The following is a 22480-nucleotide window of genomic DNA, read 5'->3' as shown; positions in this document are numbered from 1 at the left end:
TAAACATGGGAAACCAAATGAGTTTTGAGAAGTAGGCATGAGATTAAGTGAACCAAAGTGTCTGTTTAATTTGACAACTGTGTTATTGGAGATCTCACGGAGAACTGTTTCTAAGCAAGAATTCAGACTGCAGGCTGTTTGAAGTAAAAGAAGGGACAGAATGATAGGCTATTAATTGTGGGAGCAAGGAGACCAAGTAGGTGTGAAAGGGAGATGCTGAGTACAGGAGGAAGGGCACCTCCTTCCTGAGACGGGTGGTAAGGATGGATGTTGGAGTAAGTAAATCATCTGTAGCAAGGGGTCCAGGAATGGAGGGAATTCACAGCTCATGACCAAGTTCTCTGTATAGAGGTATACTGGTTATCTGGTGAGAAAGGTAGTGAAGGCTGGAATTGTTGCTGGAAAGTGGCCTAAAGAATAAACTGATAGACTACTGATCATAATTTAAAGATCTAGTAAGGCTGGAAAATGTAGTAGCACCAAGCAAAGGTTATGTGGGCTTTTTTCCCTCTAACAGACTGGACACAAAAAAGCAACTATAAATTATGTTGATTTACAGTTTGAAAGGGCTGAGATTAAAAGCCATAACATTAAAAGGGCAGGAAGGTTGGGGGTGAGACACATCATTGATAATTTCAGGGGTGAGGCACATCATTGATAATTTCAATCTGCAACATTCTGATCAGTATATACTGTCAATATGTATGTTTCCAAGTCTAGACTTTTTTTTTTTCTCTCTCTTTGAGACAGAATCTCACTGTCATGCAGGCTGGAGGGAATGCAGTAGCATCATCTTGGCTCACTGCAACCTCCACCTCCCAGATTCAAGAGATTCTTGTGCCTCAGACTCCTGAGGAGCTGGGATTACAGACATGCACCACCACGCCTGGATAATTTTTCTATTTTTAGTAGAGACGGGGTTTCACCATGTTGGCAAGGCTGGTCTCAAACTCTTGGCCTCAAGCAATCCACCCGCCTCAGCTCCCAAAGTGCTGGGATTACAGGCGTGAGCCACTGCACCTGGCCCCAGGTCTAGACTTTAGATGTGATTATCAAAGAGAAAAAAATTTCCAGTAGAGTAGCAGAGGTAGCTAGATAGCCCTGGTTTAACCCTGTTAGAACCGATTAAGAATCCAGCATAGAAGGAAAGTTTTTAAGCATGTGACTTATATTCTCAGCAAATGTTCCCAAAATCAATAAATGTCTGACCCGAGTGTCTAATATGCTTAGCACTTGGGGAGAGGCGTAGGTATAGCATAAAATAATTGTTGCTCTAAATGACCATTACGGAAGACATGACTAAACAAATGAAGTCACAGTGCAATAAACAAGATAATACACTTGAGTGCCAAAGCACTTAATATCAATTTTCAAACCTGAAATATTTTGGAAATGTTTTAAAAGGAGGTAGAATTTGAGAGTAACTCCCAAATGGGAAAAGAATCAAGTGAGTTTTTCTTTGAGCTTTTGTATAAAAGTATCATCAACACATTTATGGAAAAGTTTAACAGATTACAAAGGGAATTGTTATAAACAATCTCTGACCTAAGTAGTATGTGATCAAATGCACAAATAAAAGACAAAAAATGTTAAGTATGATTTCATCTAAATTTCTAAAAGATGTAAAAATAGATACCTTTTCTTTGTAGTAGAAAAGAGCATTAAGATATGTAGTGACAGACAGTAGTGAAATTACATAGTTTATATAATCCTTCAGATACCTTAACTTCCTAATCTGTAAAAGGGCTAGAAGAGTAATTGTTCTTTTTATCCACAAAAGGTCTGATTGTGAAACAAATGGTTTGAAGTGTTTTATAAATATAAATTCTTTATGTGCAGACAACTAAAATACTAAATTCATTATGTTAAGCAGAACATTATAGTTCATCATTACAACTAGAAAGAAACTGGCAACATGCAGGTATTTGCCAAATATTAATATAATGGAACAAAACAAGTAGAATTTCTTCATGCAGTAGTTGGGAAGGAGAAATAGAGATATTTTATCACTTCTTAACTAAAACATGTCTATGCTGGCTTTTAAATATTGTTAAAAATATCACCAGAGACCAAAACAGAAGATAAATTTCATTTCTATATTTCAGAAAACCTACTTGAATACACTTTGAAACAAGAGTACAACAAAATAGAATATACTTCAAATGTTGAATATACAAACTATTATAGTTCAAATCTGAACACTGGTATTTCCCTCATAAACTTCAACTGAAAAAAAAAGAAAGAAAGAAAGAAAACTCCAGGTATTAGAGCTACCTGACAAAAATTCATGCTGAGCCTGAACTTCCAAGTGACAGCAGAACTGAAAATGATATGTCTGCACAAATGCCAGGGCTGAGTGACACAGGCATGTTACAGCAAAAGGCCAGAGCCAACTGTTAATCTGTCCACAATTAAGAAACTGACAGACTTAAACTACCATATAAAATGTTACATGTAAATTCTATAACAATACTGTGCTAGGTACAAGATTTTTAAAATTTTTCTTTTAATAAAAAAGCTTTACACAAACAAGCCATTAGCTTATTTCAAGAAAGAAAACCGAAAATTAGTCTAAGGCCTTTGTTTTAAATCAGCTTAAGCTATATGATATATATATATGTGTGTGTGTATATATATATATATATAAAAAATCGCACTAGATCTTTTTTTGCTATCCTCTTTCTGAAGTTTTTGGGATCCATTCTTCAATTCACATTCTAAAATACCTATATTAGCAGAGTCTTCACATAGCACCAGTTAAGTGAGAACTGTGCGAACACAGTAATAATTGCTGGTATGCATATAAAATGCATCAAAAATTGCTATATGTAACAATAAGATCACCCATCCCAACCCCTCCCACTGAAAACTATATAACCTCTTACAGAATGTTAGTGTTCCAAGTCTTAGTGTAACTTGATATCGTAGTGAGCTGCTTGGTCCCTTTCAATCCTTTTTCTTATTGATGGGTTCAGTTGTTTCCTACTGTAAGAGGCAGTTTTCTGTCAGCATCTCAATATGTAGTTCATTTCCCACTGAAACATGGGATAGGTAATTTATTTCCAGTAAGTCTGATTGTTTTCGTATATGCATTAAAAATGTTTTAAAGTCTTCTTTGACTTTTCTTGATGACTTCCCTTGCAAATGTTTATGTCAGTACTGCCACTAACAGCCTGAAGTCCACGGTGGAGCTGCTATTTTATTTCTCACATGTCACTAGTCCTTCTGTTTTCATAGTTACAGGAAGGGCAATAGCTGAAGGCGCACTGACAACCACTACGTGGGTCACTGTCTTATTTCCATCTGCCGGTTTTTCTTCTACTAGCTGCAAAGTTTTCACATCATGTTCTTGCTTTTTTGCCACTGCTTCCGATTTAACCTCTGGCCCCTTTATGACTGCACTGATAACTCGAGGAGGAGTCTGGCCAGATGCCTGCTGAGTAGGCATTGATAGTCTCATTACAGGTGTACCATGAGCTATTGAAACAGGGGTAAGTGCTCTCACAGCCAATGGGGTTCCAACAATGTTAATGCTTCCTGATCCAGTCAGATTTGACTTTGTCTGCAGTTGACACTGTGCAAGCTGTGTAGCTGGGATGGTAATAATTTTGGCAGGCTGCATGGTGATTTTGTCTCCATTTTCAGTAGAAGCTGGCATCACAGTAGGGATTGTCTGAATGACTACCTTTGGAGAGGTCGCTGTTGTTGGACTAGTGCTGGTTATTAATGGTGCACCTGCATTAACTGACTGAACTGCCACAGTTGAAATTTTCTGACCCAATGATGTCATTACAACAGGTACCTGCATTGCCACACGAACTGTCCTAGTACATTAGAAAGAAAAAAGCTGATTATATTTAATGCCAAATGAGAAAATAGGTCTCCTGAGTAAAAGATGAATACAAATCCAAAATGTGTAAAACTAGTGCTCCCAAATTTTACAGAGATACTGGCAATTCCTGATGTCTGACACAAACATACCATGACACAAATATATTTTAAAAACTAAAGCCTACATTAAGCTCCATCTATAAAACCATAAAAACCAATTCAGGTAATTTAAGACATCTACTTTTTTTGTTGTTGTTGTTGTTGTTTGAGATAAGGTCTCGGTCTGCTGCCTAGGCTGGAGTACAGCAGTGCAATCTTAGCTTACTACAACCTCCAAATCCTAAGCTCAAGTGATTCTTCTGCCTTAGTTTCCTGAGTAGTTAGGACTACAGGTATGTGACACCATGCTCAGCAATTTTTTATTTTTATTTTATAGAGAGGAGGTCTATGTTGCCAAAGCTTGTGTTGACCTCCTGTCCTCAAGCAATCCTCCTGCCTTGGCCTCCCAAAGTGCTAGGATTATAGGCGTGAGCCACTGAACCCAGCAAGACATCTACTTTAACAACAATAAAAAATATAATTAAAATATCAAGCACTTTTCAAAGTCCTGACAACACTGGGTTCTTAGAACACTAATATTAAGCAAAGGGACATTTCGCTTTCACCAAGGGGACTTTTTAAAAAAGTAAATACATTATAACTAATGGTTTGCCTCACTTACCTTGGAGCTGCTGTTGCTGACACAGATGCATTGGTAGTAGGAGACCTGGATGAAGCATCGTGCCCAGGGGAAGTGATATTCACAACTCTAGCGACACCCTTCTCTGCTCTGGAGCAGTTTATAGGGGATGAATTTTTTCCACTGCGAACAGACGATGCTGCTTTCAGGAGACTTTCTGCAGATAGTGACACTCGTTCTAATGATTTTTCATCAGTAGCTCCTGCTAAATCTTCATTACAGGTTTCACTTTTGTCATCATCTATGACCACTATGTTTTTGGGCATATCCTTGAACTGATATACAAGCCTCTGTCCTTCAACCTTTGCAAGAATTCCCCTTTGGTAGTAGTATCTGTAAGGGGAAAATGTACCAAATGAATCAAGTATATTATTTCTCCACCCCACTCTACCCCCACCAAAAACACTATGTACAGTGCATACTAATAGAAACATTCCCTTATCCCTAATAACAGATGAGAAAAAAACAAACTCTTACTGCCTAGACTGCTCAAAAGGTTACAAATTTAGAGTAGGAATCAGGTTGGAACCTGGCGCCAAGGTCCTACAAACTTAAGATCTATAAAGTAGCTAAAAGTTCATTCATTTTCTTAAAAGAAATAATTTACCTTACTATTGAGTATTTTACTATACTGACACTGGTAGAAATTCTTTTCTGATTTACATAGCTTATAAAAACAAACTGATATTACTGGAAAAATTATCTAAGCCACACTTAAACTTAGTAGAGATTTGCGAATACTGTCACATAAACCATGTGTTCACTTAAAAACACCTTTAATTAGAAGAAGCCATGTACTTTCCAATGAAAGAATTTTGTGGGTTTATCAAACTGATAATTCTTTTTTTTTTTTTTTTTTGAGACGGAGTCTCGTTCTGTCGCCCAGGCTGGAGTGCAATGGCACTATCTTGGCTCACTGCAACCTCTGCTTCCTGGGTTCAAGCGATTCTCTTACCTCAGCCTCCTGAATAGCTGGGATTACAGGTGAGCACCACCACACCCGACTAATTTTTGTATTTTTAGTAGAGATGGGGTTTCCCCACGTTGGCCAGGCTGGTCTTGAATTCCTGACCTCAGGTGATCCGCCCGCCTCAGCCTCCCAAAGTGCTGGGATTATAGGCATGAGCCACCATGCCCGGCTAAACTGATAAAACTTAAATTTTCCTATCAACATAAATCCATTTATGACAAACTCCTAAAAACTAAAATACAAATTAACTTTAGGAACCATAATTTGTTTAGGCTTAATTTTTTTTAAGCCTACAACTTCACAATTTCTATTAAGAAATAGTCCTAAGTACAAAAGCACATTTTCTGCAAAAATGAATTTTCCAATTATGTTAAAATTATAAGCATGTAGACTAAACTCCTATCTCCCCATCTACTTCCAAATCTAAGATGCTCCTCTAGAATATCCCCCAAAGTTAAAAGTTGTAAAGGATTTTCAGCTTCTCTTTAAACAGCTAATAGACAATATAAAGAAATACATACATTTTGTGTGAATATTAGCTCATTTGCATTTTTACCTCAAAGCTCGTCCCATGGTTTCATAGTTCATGTCTGGTTTGTTCTTATGCTTTCCCCAAAGCTTAGAGACAGCCTTTGAATCCACCAGCTTGAATATGCCTTTTTCTCTCTGAGTCCATTTAATATACCTGGGACAAGTATTTTTATCTTGAAGTAGATCTAAAAGAAACTCCCACAAATAGGTTGTGTTTCCTTTAAAAACAATGACAGACATTGATTACAAATTCATTAACATAATTAAATACATAATTAAAAGCAAATAAAGTGTCCTTCATCGTAACTTAAAAATCCTGAATATACTTGTTTCTACATTTTTTTTTTTCGGAGACGGAGACTTGCTCTGTCATCTAGGCTGGAGTGCAGTGGCACAACGTCGGCTCGCTGCAACCTCGACCTCCCAGGTTCAAGCAATTCTCCTGCCTCAGCCTCCCGAGCAGCTCGGATTACAGACACATTCCACCACACCGGGCTAATTTTTGTATTTTTAGTAGAGACAGGGTTTCACCATGTTTGCCAGGCTGGTCTTGAACTCCTGACCTCAGGTGATCCACCCGCCTAGGCTCCCCAAATTCTGGGATTACAGGTATGAGCCACTGCGTCCAGCCTGTTTCTACTTTTAAAAAATGGTATCTCCTACGTATGCTTACAGTTACGATGCTAAAATACAGATTCTGGCGTTTGTACATTACATATCACCCTATCCTAGATTTTGAGTTCAGTAAAGGCAAAGGCATAATTGCTTAGGCAAAGTTAACCTGAATTAAACAGAATCAAGTTTATTAGTTTATACAGATTTAAACTCTGAATAAAATAAATTTGTTTACACCTTTGTTTATCATATAAGCCTAAATTCCATGATCAAAATTCATCAAAAGGTACTTAGTAATTTTGTTGGATAGGCAAGCAAAATGCAATGAAATGTGTAAAACTTTTAGGCACCAGACCTAGGATCTTTTTGTAAGAAACTTACTTTTCTTTGATTCACCTACAGGCATGAACTCTGAGGTATATATATTATAAGTGCAAACTACCCTCAACCCTTTAAGCATTTTCTTATCATTTTCCTCTGTACTACCAGTCAATTAAGACTTGATAGCAAAGAACTTTACTGTTGGCTGGATGTGGTGGCTCACGCCTGTAATCCCAGCACTTTGGGAGGCTGGGAGGCGGGCGTATCACCTGAGGTCAGGAGTTTGAGACCAGCCTGGCTAACATGGTGAAACCCCATCTCTATTAAAAGTATAAAAATTAGCTGAGCATGGTGGCGTGCACCTGTAATCCCAGTTACTTGGGAGGCTGAGGCATGAGAATCGCTTGAACCCAGGAAGCAGAGGTTACAGTGAGCTGAGATCGCACTACTGTACTCCAGCCTGGATGACAGAGTGAAACTGTCTCAGGAAAAAGAAAAAAAAAAAAGAACATTACTGCCTCTAAAAACAGATTAAAAAAAAAATTTCTAATCACTTTCTACTGATTACACCCAGTAGACGGAAGATAATATTTAAAGGATTTCATTGTCTATACTTATATCTTAAAATCTGAGGTCCTAAAATGGAAAAATACGGTAATTCCTTAAAACTAGTCAAGTATTCATCAAATGTTAACTATAACATTAGCTCTGGATCACACTGCTAGAAAAATTTTAAAATGAGGAAATATTAGAATATTTCTGCAGAACAAAATGCTTATTCATCACATATCATGCTTAAGGAGATGAATTTAAAACCTGGTCCCTGCCTCAAGGAATTTATAATTTAGTTGAGAAGGGAAAAGAAAGTAGATGACAAGTTAAACAACAATGCAAGAAATAAATAACAATTTGAAACAATATAAGGTCTATCACAAAGCAATGCATAATTAACTATATCCCAAGTAATCATAGAAAATAATGTCTGTGGGATTCTAGGAGTGAAAATAAAGTGGACTGAGAGGCCATCATGAAGTCTTGGAAGATGGCTAGGATGTGCATAAAAGAACGAAAAGGAATCTGGGTAAGTAAAATAAAAAAATTAATCCCAAAAGGAAGAAAGTATCACACTCTTTTTTCCCTTATTAAGGAGGGGAGAGTAGTGGGCAGCAGTCATGAGAAGAGGCTTTTCAGGTTGTTTTTATTTTATTCCCTTCATAACCTCTAGATGCCAAGTTCTTATTAATAGAAGAACAGAAGGCTGGGCATGGTGGCTCACGCCTGTAATCCCAGCACTTTGGGAGGTCAAGGTGGGCAGATCACCTGAGGTCAGGAGTTCATGACCAGCCTGGCCAACATGGTGAAACTCTATCTCTACAAAAATACAAAAATTAGCCAGACATGATGGCAGGTGCCTGTAATCCCAGCTACTTGCGAGGCAAAGGCAGGAGAATCACTTGAACCCGGCAGGCGGATGTTGCAGTGAGCAAAGATCACGCCACTGCACTCCAGCCTGAGCAACAGAACGAGACTCCATCTCAAGAAAAAAAGAAGAAGAGAAAAGAGTCCCGAAACGGCCACCACTACCCCAACACCTTCAATCAAAATACTGATGTTTTTTCTCTGGCATTTCACTTTCACTGTGGCTTTCCCTGAAAATCCAGTAAATTCATTAATAACGCAGAGTTGAGCCCATTATGCATCTGTTGACCTAAAAAAGCTGACCTTCGGCCAGGCGTGGTGGCTCTCACTTGTAATCCAGCACTTTGGGAGGCCAAGGTGGGCGGATCACCTGAGGTCAGGAGTTTGAGACCAGCCTGACCAACATGGAGAAACCCCATCTCTACTAAAAATATAAAAATTAGCCAGGTGTGGTGCCATATGCCTGTAATCCCAGCTACTCGGGAGGCTGAGGCAGCAGAATCGCTTGACCCCAGGAGGCAGAGGTTGCGGTGAACTGAGATCGCGCCATTGCACTCCAGGCTGGGCAACAAGAGCTAAAATCCATCTCAAAAAAAAAAAAAAGCTGACTTTCAACTTCACAATGTTACATTTGTATCTCTAGGATTCTATTACATCAGCATCACTACCTTAAAAACTATTAAAATAAACCATGTATAATCATCAGTTACATAAAAATGTGTAGCTGGGGCATTTTTATTTTGTTCACATAGTAGTAAGTGTGAGTAAAGATTTTATCTGGAAGAAATTTTTGTATAATATAGACAATGCCTTGCACATAAGATATCTGAATGTTTCCATGTTTTGAATTAAACTCATCAAAACCCCTCAGATTATCTTTAAATACTCACTGCACCCACGTTGCCATCCCCAAGTTAAAATGAACAATTCTAAGGAGGCCAAGGCTGAAGGATCACTTGAGCCTAGGAGTATGAGAATAGCCTAGGCAACATAGGGGGACCCGTCTCTACAAAAAATTTTAAAATTAGCCAGACATGGTGGTATGTGCCTGTGGTCCTAGTTACTTGAGGCTGAGGCAGAAGAATACTTGAGCCTGGGAGGTTGAGGCTGCAGTGAGTCATGATCATGTCACTGTATTCCAGCCTGGGTGACAAGAGTGAGACCCTATCTCTAAAGAAAAAAATTATTAAAAATTCTATTTCTGATTTTAGGGAAAACAGGATTCAGAAAGAGAAGCTTTCTTTACCAGGTAACAAGGAATTTGCCTATGACAAACATTATTATCATAATTTTACAAAAGAAAAAACACTGGCTGGATTTTGAATATAGGTTTGACTGTAATAGCTTTAATTAATTACATTATAACACACTGCCTCAAATTTAATACAAGACTGAAATTGTAACGAGATATGATTTAAATTGGTAAAAACTGGTCACAGACTTTTTCTCCAGTCTTAAGCAAAAGATGTTCGAGTATAAGTGATACCACTGAGGATAAGAATTATTTAAAAGACAATAGTAATAACTGTATATTTATAGTTTAGTTTTCTAATATTTACTGCTATGTTAACTTTTAAAGTTTTCAATATAAATTAAAAGAGGAAACCTAAGATGTTAGAAGTGTACAACAACCAAAGACAAACAAGGAGGTAAGAAAAGTATCCTAAGCCTCCCCCAAACTGGGTCACCAGTTCCTGAATAAGTGTTCAATGTCACTTTTTTGGTTTTTTTTGGCCTATCGAAATACCAAATTTCTTGGAAGGCTTACTGGAGACAATTTTTTTTAACTAGACTTAATTTCTGTTTTAATTATTTAAAATTATTAAGTCAAACCACCTGATAAGGACAGAATAAATTTAAATACATTAATGTAAAATTTATCCAACTATTGAATATTGGTCTGAAAACACTTATTCATGAAAGTGATAAATTTTTGGTTATCAGACTGGCAGACAGAACACATCTAAAACCACTACTGAAATGACACTTTATCTGTCAGAATCTGAGTGACAATAAAATTAAAGGCCAGGTGTGGTGGCTCATGCCTATAATCCCAACATTTTGGGAGGCCAATATGGGAGGATCGCTTGAGGCCAGGGCAAAATAGGGACATCCTGTTTCTACAGAAGATTTTAAAACAAAATTTTAAAAAAGGTAATAAAAAAGTAATAAAAATAATATTAAAAAGAAATGTCACTTGAAATCATCTTATTCGACAAATTAAGAAAGCACAGAATGGGGGAGATTTGGTGCTGTTTTTATCTTTAATCAGGATACACAAATTCTAAAGCAAAAATAGACAAGGGGCAGTGGCTCATGCTTATAATCTCAGCACTCTGGGAGTGTGAGGCTGGAGGATCTCTTGAAGCCAGGAGTTCGAGACCTGCCTGGGCAACAAAGCATGAGACCCCATCTCTTAAAAAAACAAACAAAAAAAATTAGCTGGGTGCGGTGGTGTGTGCATGTAGTCCCAGCTACTTGGGAGGCTATAAGCAGAGTAGTACAAGGCTGCAGTGAGCTACCGTCACGCCACTGCATTCCAGCCCTGTCTGTAAAAGTCAGTCAATAAAGAAGCAAATAAGCATGGTTTTGTTCTGAATTGTAACTGATGTGACTGAAATTTGTTGACTGGAAAATTAAAATTTAGCTCGCCTTGAATTCTTGCATTGCTTCTAAACAGTTAAGAAGTTATGAGGGCCGGGCGTGGTGGCTCAAGCCTGTAATCCCAGCACTTTGGGAGGCCGAGATGGGCGGATCACGAGGTCAGGAGATCGAGACCATCCTGGCTAACACGGTGAAACCCCGTCTCTACTAAAAAAATACAAAAAACTAGCTGGGCGTGGTGGCGGGCGCCTGTAGGAGGCTGAGGCAGGAGAACGGCGTGAACCCGGGAGGCGGAGCTTCCAGTGAGTTGAGATCCGGCCATTGCACTCCACCCTGGACGACAGAGAGAGACTCCGTCTCACCAAAAAAAAAAAAAAAAAAAAAAAGAAGTTATGTATCAGGCTAGGTGCGGTGGCTCATGCCTGTAGTCCCAGCACTTTCAGAGGCTGAGGCGGAAGGATCACTTGAGCCTAGGAGTTTAAGACCTGCCTGGGTGACATAGTAAGACCTCATCTCTACAAAAAACTAAAAAAAATTAAAAATAAAAAAAAAATTAGCCAGGGAGAGTGGCATGCGCCTGTGGTCCCAGCAACTCAGAAGGCGAGGCAGGAAGATTGCTTAAGCCCAAGAGGTCAAGGCTGCAGTAAGCCATGTTCACACCACCACACACCAGCCTGGGCAACACAGCAAGACACTGTCTCACAAAAATAGTAAAAGAAAGAAATTATCTATTAGAAACAAGGCTTAGTTGTAAACCCCTTGGAATTACGGGTACCTATATATGAGAATGGGTGCTATTATACATACACATATCCCCTAAGTCAATGGTTAAGGAGAATATGTATCAGACTTCTTTAGGACTTTTCCAAAAGTCCCTATATCCCCCATGATATAACTATGGCTACACAATCTCTGTGGTGTAGGAACTAGGCAAAGGTATTTTGAAAAAGCTCCCCCCATGATGCTGATACATCCCTTATTAAGAACTATTACCAACGACAGTATTCTCATATGTGCATGTACTAGAAATAATTTTCTTACAAATGCAAAAATGTCACCTAACTGAAAAAAAATCATCTCACTTCCAAAGCAACCCTCCCCACATTACCTTTTCCTTCTCTCGGTTTCTTCTTTATACCTAACTCAGGAGACCCATTGGAAATTGGTGATTGCTGGGTCTTTGGTTTACGGCCAACTGAAAAAATAAGATATTGAAACCATATGTTGAAAACAAGAAAAATATGAGAGGCATGATTAGCAGACTTTCTGATTACACATTATTCATTTAAATGGACACTAATTTGTAGATAAATATACTCTGTATGAAAAGCTGCTTCTAAAAGGAGTACTAAAAACAGTTCTGTATTTTAGATTACAGCAGTGAGTAGTAATCTCTGTCATACACATTGGCACAGCCTCGATTGCCATATACATTGGTCAGAGCCTTGATTTGCCAATCTTTTTTTTTTTTCCTTTTTTTTTTGAGATGGAGTCTTGCTCTGTCACCCAGGCTGGAGTGCAGTGGCACGATCTCGGCTCACTGCAACCTCTGCCTCCCAGGTTCAAGCAATTCTCCTGCCTCAGTCTCCCAAGTAGCTGGGACTACAGGCGCCTGCTACCACACCCAGCCAATTTTTTGTATTTTTAGTAGAGACAGGGTTTCACCATATTAGCCAGATGGTCTCGATCTCCTGACGTCGTGATCCGTCCGCCCTGGCTTCCCAAAGTGCTAGAATTACAGGCATGAGCCACCGTACATGGCCTTGCCAACCTTTTATATTAGTGTAGCAATAGAAACAAATCCTAGTAAAAACTTAATTTGTTTTCTGTTCTATAGGATTGGGAGAAACAGCTTTAGCAACTTATTGCAGAAGATCTGATAATTTGCAAAGCTCTTTGAACTCAAATGAGGAAAAGTAAAAAACAACAAACACTCTCTACTGCTCTGGATCAGTTAATTCACCAGAATGTAAGCATAAGTGTTTCAATTTCCCCACTTCCACATGCAGATACATTACAAGGGTAAAAACACTTCCAAGTGCTTTTTATGTCTAATAAAGGTTTGTGTCCTTCCCTTTTGTTCCTCCTCATTTTTGCCATAAGGCTCTCTCAGATAGACTAGCATCCACAATGAATAGAAAAAATAAGGGCTATATACTTTTCTACACAAAAGAGGATTAAGCCTGAATGAGCTACATTCAATCCTGAGTACAGATGGATGAACACTGGCAGGTGAGAGGCAGACTCAAGAAATAAACTGGAAATACGTAAGTATGCTGTATTTTAAAATCAAATATATATATATATACACACACACACTTTTTTTTTTAAGAGATGGAGTCTCACTCTGTCACCCAGACTGGAGAGCAGTGGTGCGAACATGGCTCACTACAGCCTGGGTTCAAGCAATCCTCCCGCCTCAGCCCCCTAAGTAGCTGGGACTAAGTCATGCACCACCACGCCCGGCTAATTTTTATATTTTTTGTAGAGACGGGTTTTACCATGTTTGCCCAGGCTGATCTTGAACTCCTGAGCTCAGGCAATCTGCCCGCCTCAGCCTGCCAAAGTGCTGGATTACAGACACGATCAAATATATTATTACTGATTTGGTGATTGTTCTACATCTGAGATTTCTGATGTCACTCTATTCTTCAATAGGAAACATTAAATTAATTATATTAATCTATATAATTAATTATATAAAGAACTAGTTAAAGCATCTGAACATCTGTATTTCAAAATGCACAGATATACTTTAGAATTCTGGTAATTCTAATCAAGAAGTCTGTTTGCAACAAAAAATAAAACAGAAAGTTCACTGGTCTCTGTTAGAATACAGCTTAATTACTCAATTTAAATAATATTTATACATATGAATCAGACAGTAATAAAACTAATATCTTCAGCATCTCCTAAATTCTAGCACAAAAGCCCAATTTAGTAAAGTTAGTGCAAAAAGGTTTAATTTATTTTCTCATAAAGCTGCACGTCCAAAGTCATGTTCCTTAATAAATTACCTCCGTAGGAAAATGGGTTCTATATTCATATTAACTTTTAGAACACCATACGCTATCTTCTCTTGGAAGATAGCAAGATCCACAATGTACATTAGTATATTAAAGGATCTCAAAATAAAAAGAGGGACTGCTATTAAAAAATAACCTATCTAAGTTTGCATATCCCAAATGTACTTAACCACAAAAATATAAATAATGATGCTCTTACTCTTCATTGTCTCCCTTACGGTAATAAGTACAGACAGAATGGTTACATGTATTTTTTTTTTTCTTTGAGACAGGGTCTCACTCTGTCACCCAGGCTGGAATGCAGTGGCACGATTATGGCTCACTGTAGCCTCCCAGGCTTAAGCGATCCTCCTGCCTCAGCCTCCCGAGTAGCTAGGACTACAAGCATGTGCCACCATACCTGGCTAATTTTTTTTAATTCCTCGAGATGAAGTCTCACTATGTTGCTCAGGCTGGTCTTAAACTCCTGAGCTCAAACAATCCTCCTGCCTCAGCCTCCCAAAGTGCTGGAATTACAGGCGTGAGCCACCACACCCAGGCTTGTAATTTTTAAATGGTCATTAAGAGCTTTCACAGAAATAAATAAAATTGTTATTAAATTGGCAAAGTATTTCCTGGTTTATAGAATATCATATATCCTGGCTCCCAACATGGCCCGTTTTTCATGGTCTTTTCCATCTTCCTTTAAATGTGTGTGGGTTTTTTTTTTTTTTTTTTTTTGAAACAGAGTCTTACTCTGTCACCCAGGCTGCAGTGCACTGGTGCAATCTCAGCTCACTACAACCTCCACCTCTCGGGTTTAAGCGATTCTTCTGCCTCAGCCTCCCGAATAGCTAGGACTATAGGCATGTAACACCACAGCCGGCTAATTTTTGCATTTTTAGTAGAGACAGGGTTTCATCATGTTGACCAGGCTGGTCATGAACTCCTGACCTCAAGTGATCTGCCCACCTGAGACCCCCAAAGTGCTGGGATTACAGGCATGAGCCATCGTGCCCAGCATTAAATCTAAACAAACATTTCTTAAGTATTTTGTGACAGCTCTCATTGGATGCAACCAGCCAAGTGCTATAGCAGGCAGTGGGTAAATAAGGCTATTTATATGTATGCCTTTTGTTTTTAAATGATTACATCAGGAAGTAATTCTTCCTCCTAAATTCTCTCATGTATACCTCTCTCGAGATGCATATAATCTATATGTATTGCAAGTGGGAAGACACTGTCTTATTCTCATCTCCCTTACAATAATGACCACAGAATGGTACACACTGTGGCAATCTGAAACACTATATTTAATGAATAAAAGGAAATACCATTATTTCAAATGCACCTTTATTTTTACCTTTATTTTACTCTAAAATGTGAAGAGTTAGAGAAGAAAGGAGAATTAGGTGAGTACTCAATTACTCAGAATGTCATTTCTTTCCAATTTTACCCTTGATTTCAACAGAAAAAGACTCACTGCCCATGTCCTCATGATGTTGAAAATGTGCTATTGGGATGAGGGGAGCAGAAATTTCAGCAGGAGTCAAATAGTAAGTGGAAATGCTCTTTACCCACTGGTGAGTTTATGCTAATCAGAAGTCTCTATCAGCATTCTTAGTGCTTCAAAGCAGAAGGTATAAGGTAAAAACAGCATGATATATAATAAATGATATATAATATATAGTATATAAATCACACTATGTATCATATATTGTATCTAGCATATAAGTGATATATAATATATACAGTATGACATACATATATATATCTCTCTCACTGTTTATTTAGGTTTTTTGAGATAGGGTCTTGCTATGTTGCCCAGGTTGGCCTCAAACTCCTGGGCTCACGCAATCCTCTCACCTCCTGAGCAGCTGGGACTAAAGGTGTGCCTGGCTTTTTAAAAAATATCCATGAAAGCAAGAGAAGACAAGACTTTGTAAAATAAAGAATAAAATGGTGTGTGTGTGTGTGTGTGTGTGTGTGGTTTTTTTTTTAAGTAACCAAGTACCCATAAAAGGATCAACAAGGAGAAGATGGAGTAAGACAAGGTGCAGGGAATCTCTGATCTGTCTTCTGTGTGTCGAACACCTGTTAGATATCATTGTCACACAATTATCCTCAAGCCTTACATACTATCTCCTTTAAACAGTATGAGTATGTTAAAACACTAAATTAAAATCTCAATGTTGATTATTTGAGAATATCTAGTTAAGATAACATCAATCTTAAATCTACAGCATATACTATTTTCTATGTCCCTTGATGAGGAAAAAGGTAAGAAAAAAATTTTCACCTGCCTTCTCAGAAATGTATAAATATACTCTACCTTTTTTCTTTTTCATTGGTTCATGGCTATCTGGTGATGTTGGAATAGGAGAGGTATCCATTGGTTCAGACTCTTCAGTTGACACCTCCACTACAGTTTCTGTAATGACATCTGGCCTCATAGCAGCATGGATAAATTCTGGAGTTGATACACAAGGAGGAACAAACACTTCCACTATAAAAAAAAGTTGAAAAATTAAAATTTCCCACCCCCATCAATGTTTCTTATGTGGATAGTTCAATATTTAGAAGAGGTGAGATTTATTAAGAATTAATCAAAGCAGGATAAGAGCTAATTTGCTGAATATTCAATATGATTTAAACTATACAAGGAAAATAAATGCAAGGAAAATCAACTTAAAGGAAAAATGTTAATTCTCTGGGTAAAGCAAGGACCATGAGTAGTCACCCCACTCTTTCACACTTATACTTTCAAACTCAATGTAGAAAAATTCTAAATTATTCTAATAGTTGTGAAAGCATTTGAAAATAATAGTATAATAGTGAGTTAGTTAATAATTACTTTCTATCCACTTAGCCATCATTATTTTTTAACAGGTAATATGTGGCTCAAAATTTCAAAGATTTGTAAATATGTACTCAGTAAAACACAAGCACCTATACTTCATTTTAGAATATGAAAAGGAAAACTTGCTCATTACAGACAAGAAATATTACCTTTCAGTATTTAAAGTTTTATTTAATATAAGAGTCCTGATGTTTTAGTCACCAAAACAGTAGGTACAGATTGTTATCTGGTATTCTAGCACATGCAATAATGTTGCCCTGGCTTCGTTCGAATATGCACAAATAACCAAGATAAGACATTTCTATTTCAATTAAGAGATACACTTAATACATACTATCTTAGATTAATAGATTGACCAAAAATGCTGCAAATTTATTCTCATATCTCTGAGTAATACACAGGATTCTATTCAAATTAAGAAGTATGGTTGCTCTTATTGTAAATCCCAACGAGAAGGTGAGCTAGTCTTTTTGTATCAAGTCAAATTAACATTTGGGCATTAAATTTAGGACAAATCAGAATTGTACAAAATGACTATCAAGCTTGTTCTTAAAGACTAAGAGGGACCACAAAAAAATAAAAACTCACAATCTGAAAGATGTGTGAAAAATATGGCAAAAGTTCCCTTCGCTCTCTACCATATGTGGTTCTCCGGAGTTACTGCCTGTTTATCACTGAATAAAGGATTGAAAGTGGTCCTAACAGGCAACTGCTCCCATCTATCATACTCTGAAGGACTATGAAGGCTTATAACTTGTCCAGAGTTAAGGAAATAGACATTACAGTATAAATAGCTATTTAATAAATATTTGTCTACCTATAGTGGGTATTTTCTGTATCATTTGTTAGGAAAATTAAGTATTTAAGACTTGGAGGCCTTGACAAATAAAGTTCAATTACTGCTGTCATATATTCATGTATAATGTATCTTTGAGAATTCCCAACAATCCCCTTGGATTAAAAAAACAAAACTTTATTTTAGACATATGAAGTAGTATGACACGTTTAACATAAGAATGAACAGTTTACATACCAGGACTTCTTGAATCCCTCAAGCAGGTAGGAGATTCCATATGAAGCAGGGCTTCAGCAGCTTCAATTGTCTTATCTGTACAGTGTGCATTACTGCTATGAACTGATGCTTCCACTGGAGGAAAAATAAGTTCTACTCAATTAAAAATACACTAAACATATGACTAAAACATATTACTAAGAAATAAACATATTCACTCCTGAAAGAGAAATGAAAACTAAATAAATATAAAATAACACGAGTAACTCTAAGCCATTGGTATCTGTTTGTCTATATAAATTACAGAAATAATTTTTTAAAAGCTAGTATCTACATTTTATAAAATGAATACTGATATAAAATGAATGTTGATTATAAAGTTACCAATGACATTGATTAGAAATTACTGAGAAGTTGGCCAGGTACGGTGGCTCACGCCTGTAATCCCAGCACTCTGGGAGGCCAAGGAGGGTAGATCACCTGAGGTCAGGAGTTGAAGACCAGCCTGACCGACATGGTGAAACCCCATCTCTACCAAAAAATACAAAAATTAGCTGAGCATGGTGGCACACACCTGTTAATTCCCAGCTACTCGAGAGGCTGAGGCTGGAGAATTGCTTGAACCCAGGAGGTAGAGGTTGCAGTGAGTCGAGGTCGCACCACTGCACTCCAGCCTGGGCGACAGAGTGAGACTGTCTCAAAACAGTAACAAAAGAAATTACTGAGAAGTTTCTGAATCTTACTCAAAGGAAAACAAAGAAAGATCCTTGAAATTTGAACCCTGCATCAATTTTAGGCCAATACTAACTTGTAGGAAGGGAGGAAGGGGCAGGGAGAGGCTGGTTGTAGATTAACAACCCTGTGAGGGCAATTACATATTTTGATGTATCACGCCAAGTTAATTTAATTTAATCAATAAATTAATTTAATCAATTAATTCAATTCTTACAGACTCTCTTGAATGACTGAGTAAGCCCTCCATATCTAAGGGTTCCACATCAGCAGATTCAACCAACCTCAGATTGAAAATATTGCAGGGGAGGGAGAGGCAATAAAAAAAATTCAACAATTAAAAATACAATGTAAATACTACAGCATTTTGTATAAGGGACTTGATTGAGCATTCTAGGATTTCAGTATCTGCCAGGTGGAGGAGGCATCCTGGAACCAATACCCCAGGTATACTGAGGGACGACTGTACTCTCCAGGCACGGCTGCCTAAAGATGGATAACAACATGCATTAGATTTACTGCCAGAGTACTTGGGAACTTTCTTTAAAATTAACCTTGCTCTCTTCAGAGCCTCAGTGGGTTTTAACCTAAGACTTTTTCTTAGAGTTTATTCTTCCCACGAAGCCTTCAAATTCTACCACCCTTTGTATTTCTCTTCTTCTAACACTTCCTTTATGCTTTGCTGATTATGTTACTTGTAAACAATGTGTACAGCAGTGGTTTGAGCTTTCAGGTCCAACAGCTTGGGTTCCAGTCTCTGCCACTTATTTCTGTTACCTGAGGTAAGCAACTTAATCTCTATCAAACTTCAATTTCCTGTTTCATAGGGCAAGAATATGATAATTTCTTATCATTCCTGTAAGACTGTAAACTTCTTGAGGTCTGGGGGGCTAGCTTAACCAATCTTTACATATGCCATGGTTCCCAACATAGACTTTTCATGGAGCAGACATGCAGATTTTTTTTTTTTTTAGACGGAGCCTCGTTCTGTTGCCTAGGCTGGAGTGCAGTGGCATGATCTCGGCTCACTGCAACCTCCACCTCTCAGGTTCAAGAGATTCTCCTGCCTCAGCCTCCTGAGTAGCAGGGATTACAGGCACATGCCACCACGCCCGGCTAATTTTTGTATTTTTAGTAGAGACGGGGCTTCACCATGTTGGCCAGGCTGGTTTCGAACTACTAGCCTCAGGTGATACAACTGCCTCGGCCTCTCAAAGTGCTGGGATTACAGGCATGAGCCATCACGCCAGGCAGATATTTCTTTTTATGTACTGAATTAAGGACAACCCACTGACCTTACAGGAAAATCAGCAATTCAAGAACAAATGTTATTATCTTTATAATATATTAATTTCACACCCTGACTTAAAATATTGAATAATTATCTTGGTAAGAGGTTCTGAAACATGAATATTTAAGAGTCTCTAACTTGACAGATTTTTCTAAGATATCCCCTAAAGGAACTAAAAGTAAATGTTTATACAAATTTCATAAAGTCATATTACAAATTCATAAGCACTACACACTAACGATATGAATCTTTTAAAACTGTTTCTAGGAAACTTTTAATTGGGGGAAAAAAATCCAGTTAGTCTCAAAGTTCCCTAAATGCTAAAGCCTCAGTCTTAAACAACAGTCATTTGGAAAGCATTTATTTCAAAAACCCAATGACTGTTTTACCACCTGTTGCACATCATCCACAAGGTACTGGGTCTCTCCAGTTGCTCTTTCCATTTATGGAAATCTGTTCAAAGCTAAATGGTTCCAGAGAGGCAGCCAAACCTCTAAGTAAATCTATCTTTAGGTGACCCTGCTTACTCTTATCTGCAGCTTCACTGAAGCAAAGGATTCAATCAGCCTGTGTAGTTCAACTTTAAGAAAACTTAGCATTATTAAGTATAACATACATTATTATTCTCAATTATTTTTTTCAAAATGCCTCCCTACAATACTCACATACACTAAGAAAAAAAACCTTGAAAAGCAAATTCTCCAGTTTTTAAAATTTATTCTAGCAAGCATTCTCTTTAAAGTCTGCTTGTGTTGCAATTTAGCTCTTGTCTTAGGTGCTATTAATAAACTATCCTGGGTAAACTAATTCCTTATGTAATTATATTAAGACACACCCTAAAACTTTACCATATTAAAATCAGAGCTTCAAGTATTCAATAATAATACAGCAAGAGAATTTTACCAGATTGTTTAATGTTTCAGCTTATAAACAAAATGAAATTTGCCTAACAGTTACTTACATATTACGTGCCCTGAATTCTTAGGTAGTTTGAGGCACATTTTCAAAACCATGATTTTGTGTTATTAAAATTGTTAGGTCAATGGAAGTTTCTTCTTCAAGGGGTAATTTTTGCACATATTTCTGACCTCAATTTCCCCTTCCCCCCTAAAATTCAACATAATATATCTCAGAAATATTTTAGAGTAAAATACATACACGTACTTAGAAAATTTACTCATTCATACTTTAAATTTAGGATGAGAACATAAAATAAGCATAAATTACCTATGAAGTTATCAGCCAGAAGATCTAATACTCTATGTACAACTGACAAATGGTTGCTGACATTTACCATGTGCCCAGACCCTGTGCTATAAACCTGACACAAGTGTGAACAGATCTCCGGCCTCATGAAGCTTATACTACTATAGGTTGGGCATGCCTTATCCAAAATGCTTAGGACCAGAAGTGTTTCAGATTTCGAATTTAAAAACAATGTATCTGCACTATATATTTCCAGTTGAATATCCCAAATCTAAAAATCCAAAATGCTTTAATGAGCATTTCCTTTGAGTGTCACATCAGTGCTCAAAGTTTTGGATTTTAGAACGCTCCATCTATAGTTCAGAGAGCATCAAAAACATAAATGGAAGATATTTCAAAACTAAATAAAAATGTCAAATAAACTTACTTTGTAAGTTAAAAGCATGTTAAGAGGAACACTGATTACTTTTTTGCTGCTTACTAATTTTATCTCGTCATTTTTATTTACTAACTAAAATAATGCAAAACACAAAAATCTAAGAGCCTATTCTCAGATCAATTTACAATAATGTACTAATGCCAGTTTCCAAAACTTAACACATTTTGTAAAAGTGAGCACTATCTTTTTATTTTTGTTTACATAAGTAACTTTTTACAACAGAAATTTAAGAAATATTTCTCCTACTTGTTTCTGTAATTCAAAAAAATGCTCTTTTGTTCAGATCAATAATTCAAATAAAATTTCAGCTATAATTTTGCACATTTCTTAAGAATAAGCATGAATTTAACAGTGTTGTGCAATCAAAGTAAGAAAGCTACAAACAAGAGCTGAAAAGCAGAATTCCTTATCTTACTTAAAACTTGACTTACTGGTATCTTTCTGTATCTACGAAATTTATGGAAGGAAAAAATAAATAACTCATTTTAAAAATAGAAACAATGGAGCTAAAAGTAGTCTGACAGGTATCATTTTCTAGTTACCACTGGTAGTGGGTATTGTTGGTCAATTCCCCTTGAAATAAACTTCAAGAACTGTTTTACTTTTTATTACAGTACCAAAAATAACATTTGCTCATACCTTCATTTAATATTGGTAAATATCTTCTTGTTCCATTTCTATCTTTCTAATCAACTGGTGTTTGTATGGTACTGCAGACTATTCCAGACTCACTCAACAGCTGTTACAAAATACCAAACTTGGTAATTAAGTCTGACAAGAGGCATACCTCTCAGCTTTGCATAAGAGAATGCTGGCAATGGATCTAGTTCATAAAAATGTTCTCAAGTCAAAAATAAAATTTAGTAGCAATTTAGTTTGAGAGCAGTGAAAAAAAATTAGAAAGC

The 22480-nt window shown here is 37.2% G+C and overlaps 1 protein-coding gene across 6 annotated transcripts in view; it reads right to left on the bottom strand.

Annotated features, from left to right (window-relative positions):
* Positions 1–2077: 2077 nt before the first annotated feature.
* Positions 2078–22480, bottom strand: part of ELF2 (E74-like factor 2 (ets domain transcription factor)) — an 84615-nt gene continuing 64212 nt past the window's right edge. For 2 of the 6 annotated variants that reach the window (XM_011985645.1, XM_011985647.1), the window contains 6 exons: positions 17929–18042; positions 16368–16541; positions 12139–12225; positions 6097–6289; positions 4553–4903; positions 2078–3824 (listed from right to left, as the gene is read on the bottom strand). In XM_011985645.1, coding sequence (XP_011841035.1) covers positions 3200–3824; positions 4553–4903; positions 6097–6289; positions 12139–12225; positions 16368–16541; positions 17929–18042 — 1544 coding nt within the window. In that variant the 3' untranslated portion in view covers positions 2078–3199. The remainder of the gene's footprint in view (positions 3825–4552; positions 4904–6096; positions 6290–12138; positions 12226–16367; positions 16542–17928; positions 18043–22480) is intronic. The other 4 variants (XM_011985646.1, XM_011985648.1, XM_011985649.1 and 1 more) reach the window with 3 other exon arrangements.

This window comes from Mandrillus leucophaeus, unplaced genomic scaffold, assembly GCF_000951045.1.
Source record: "Mandrillus leucophaeus isolate KB7577 unplaced genomic scaffold, Mleu.le_1.0 Scaffold289, whole genome shotgun sequence".
Taxonomy (NCBI): domain Eukaryota; kingdom Metazoa; phylum Chordata; class Mammalia; order Primates; family Cercopithecidae; genus Mandrillus; species Mandrillus leucophaeus.
The sequence above is the reverse complement of the archived record's forward strand: the minus strand, read 5'-3'. Positions and strand labels throughout refer to the sequence as shown.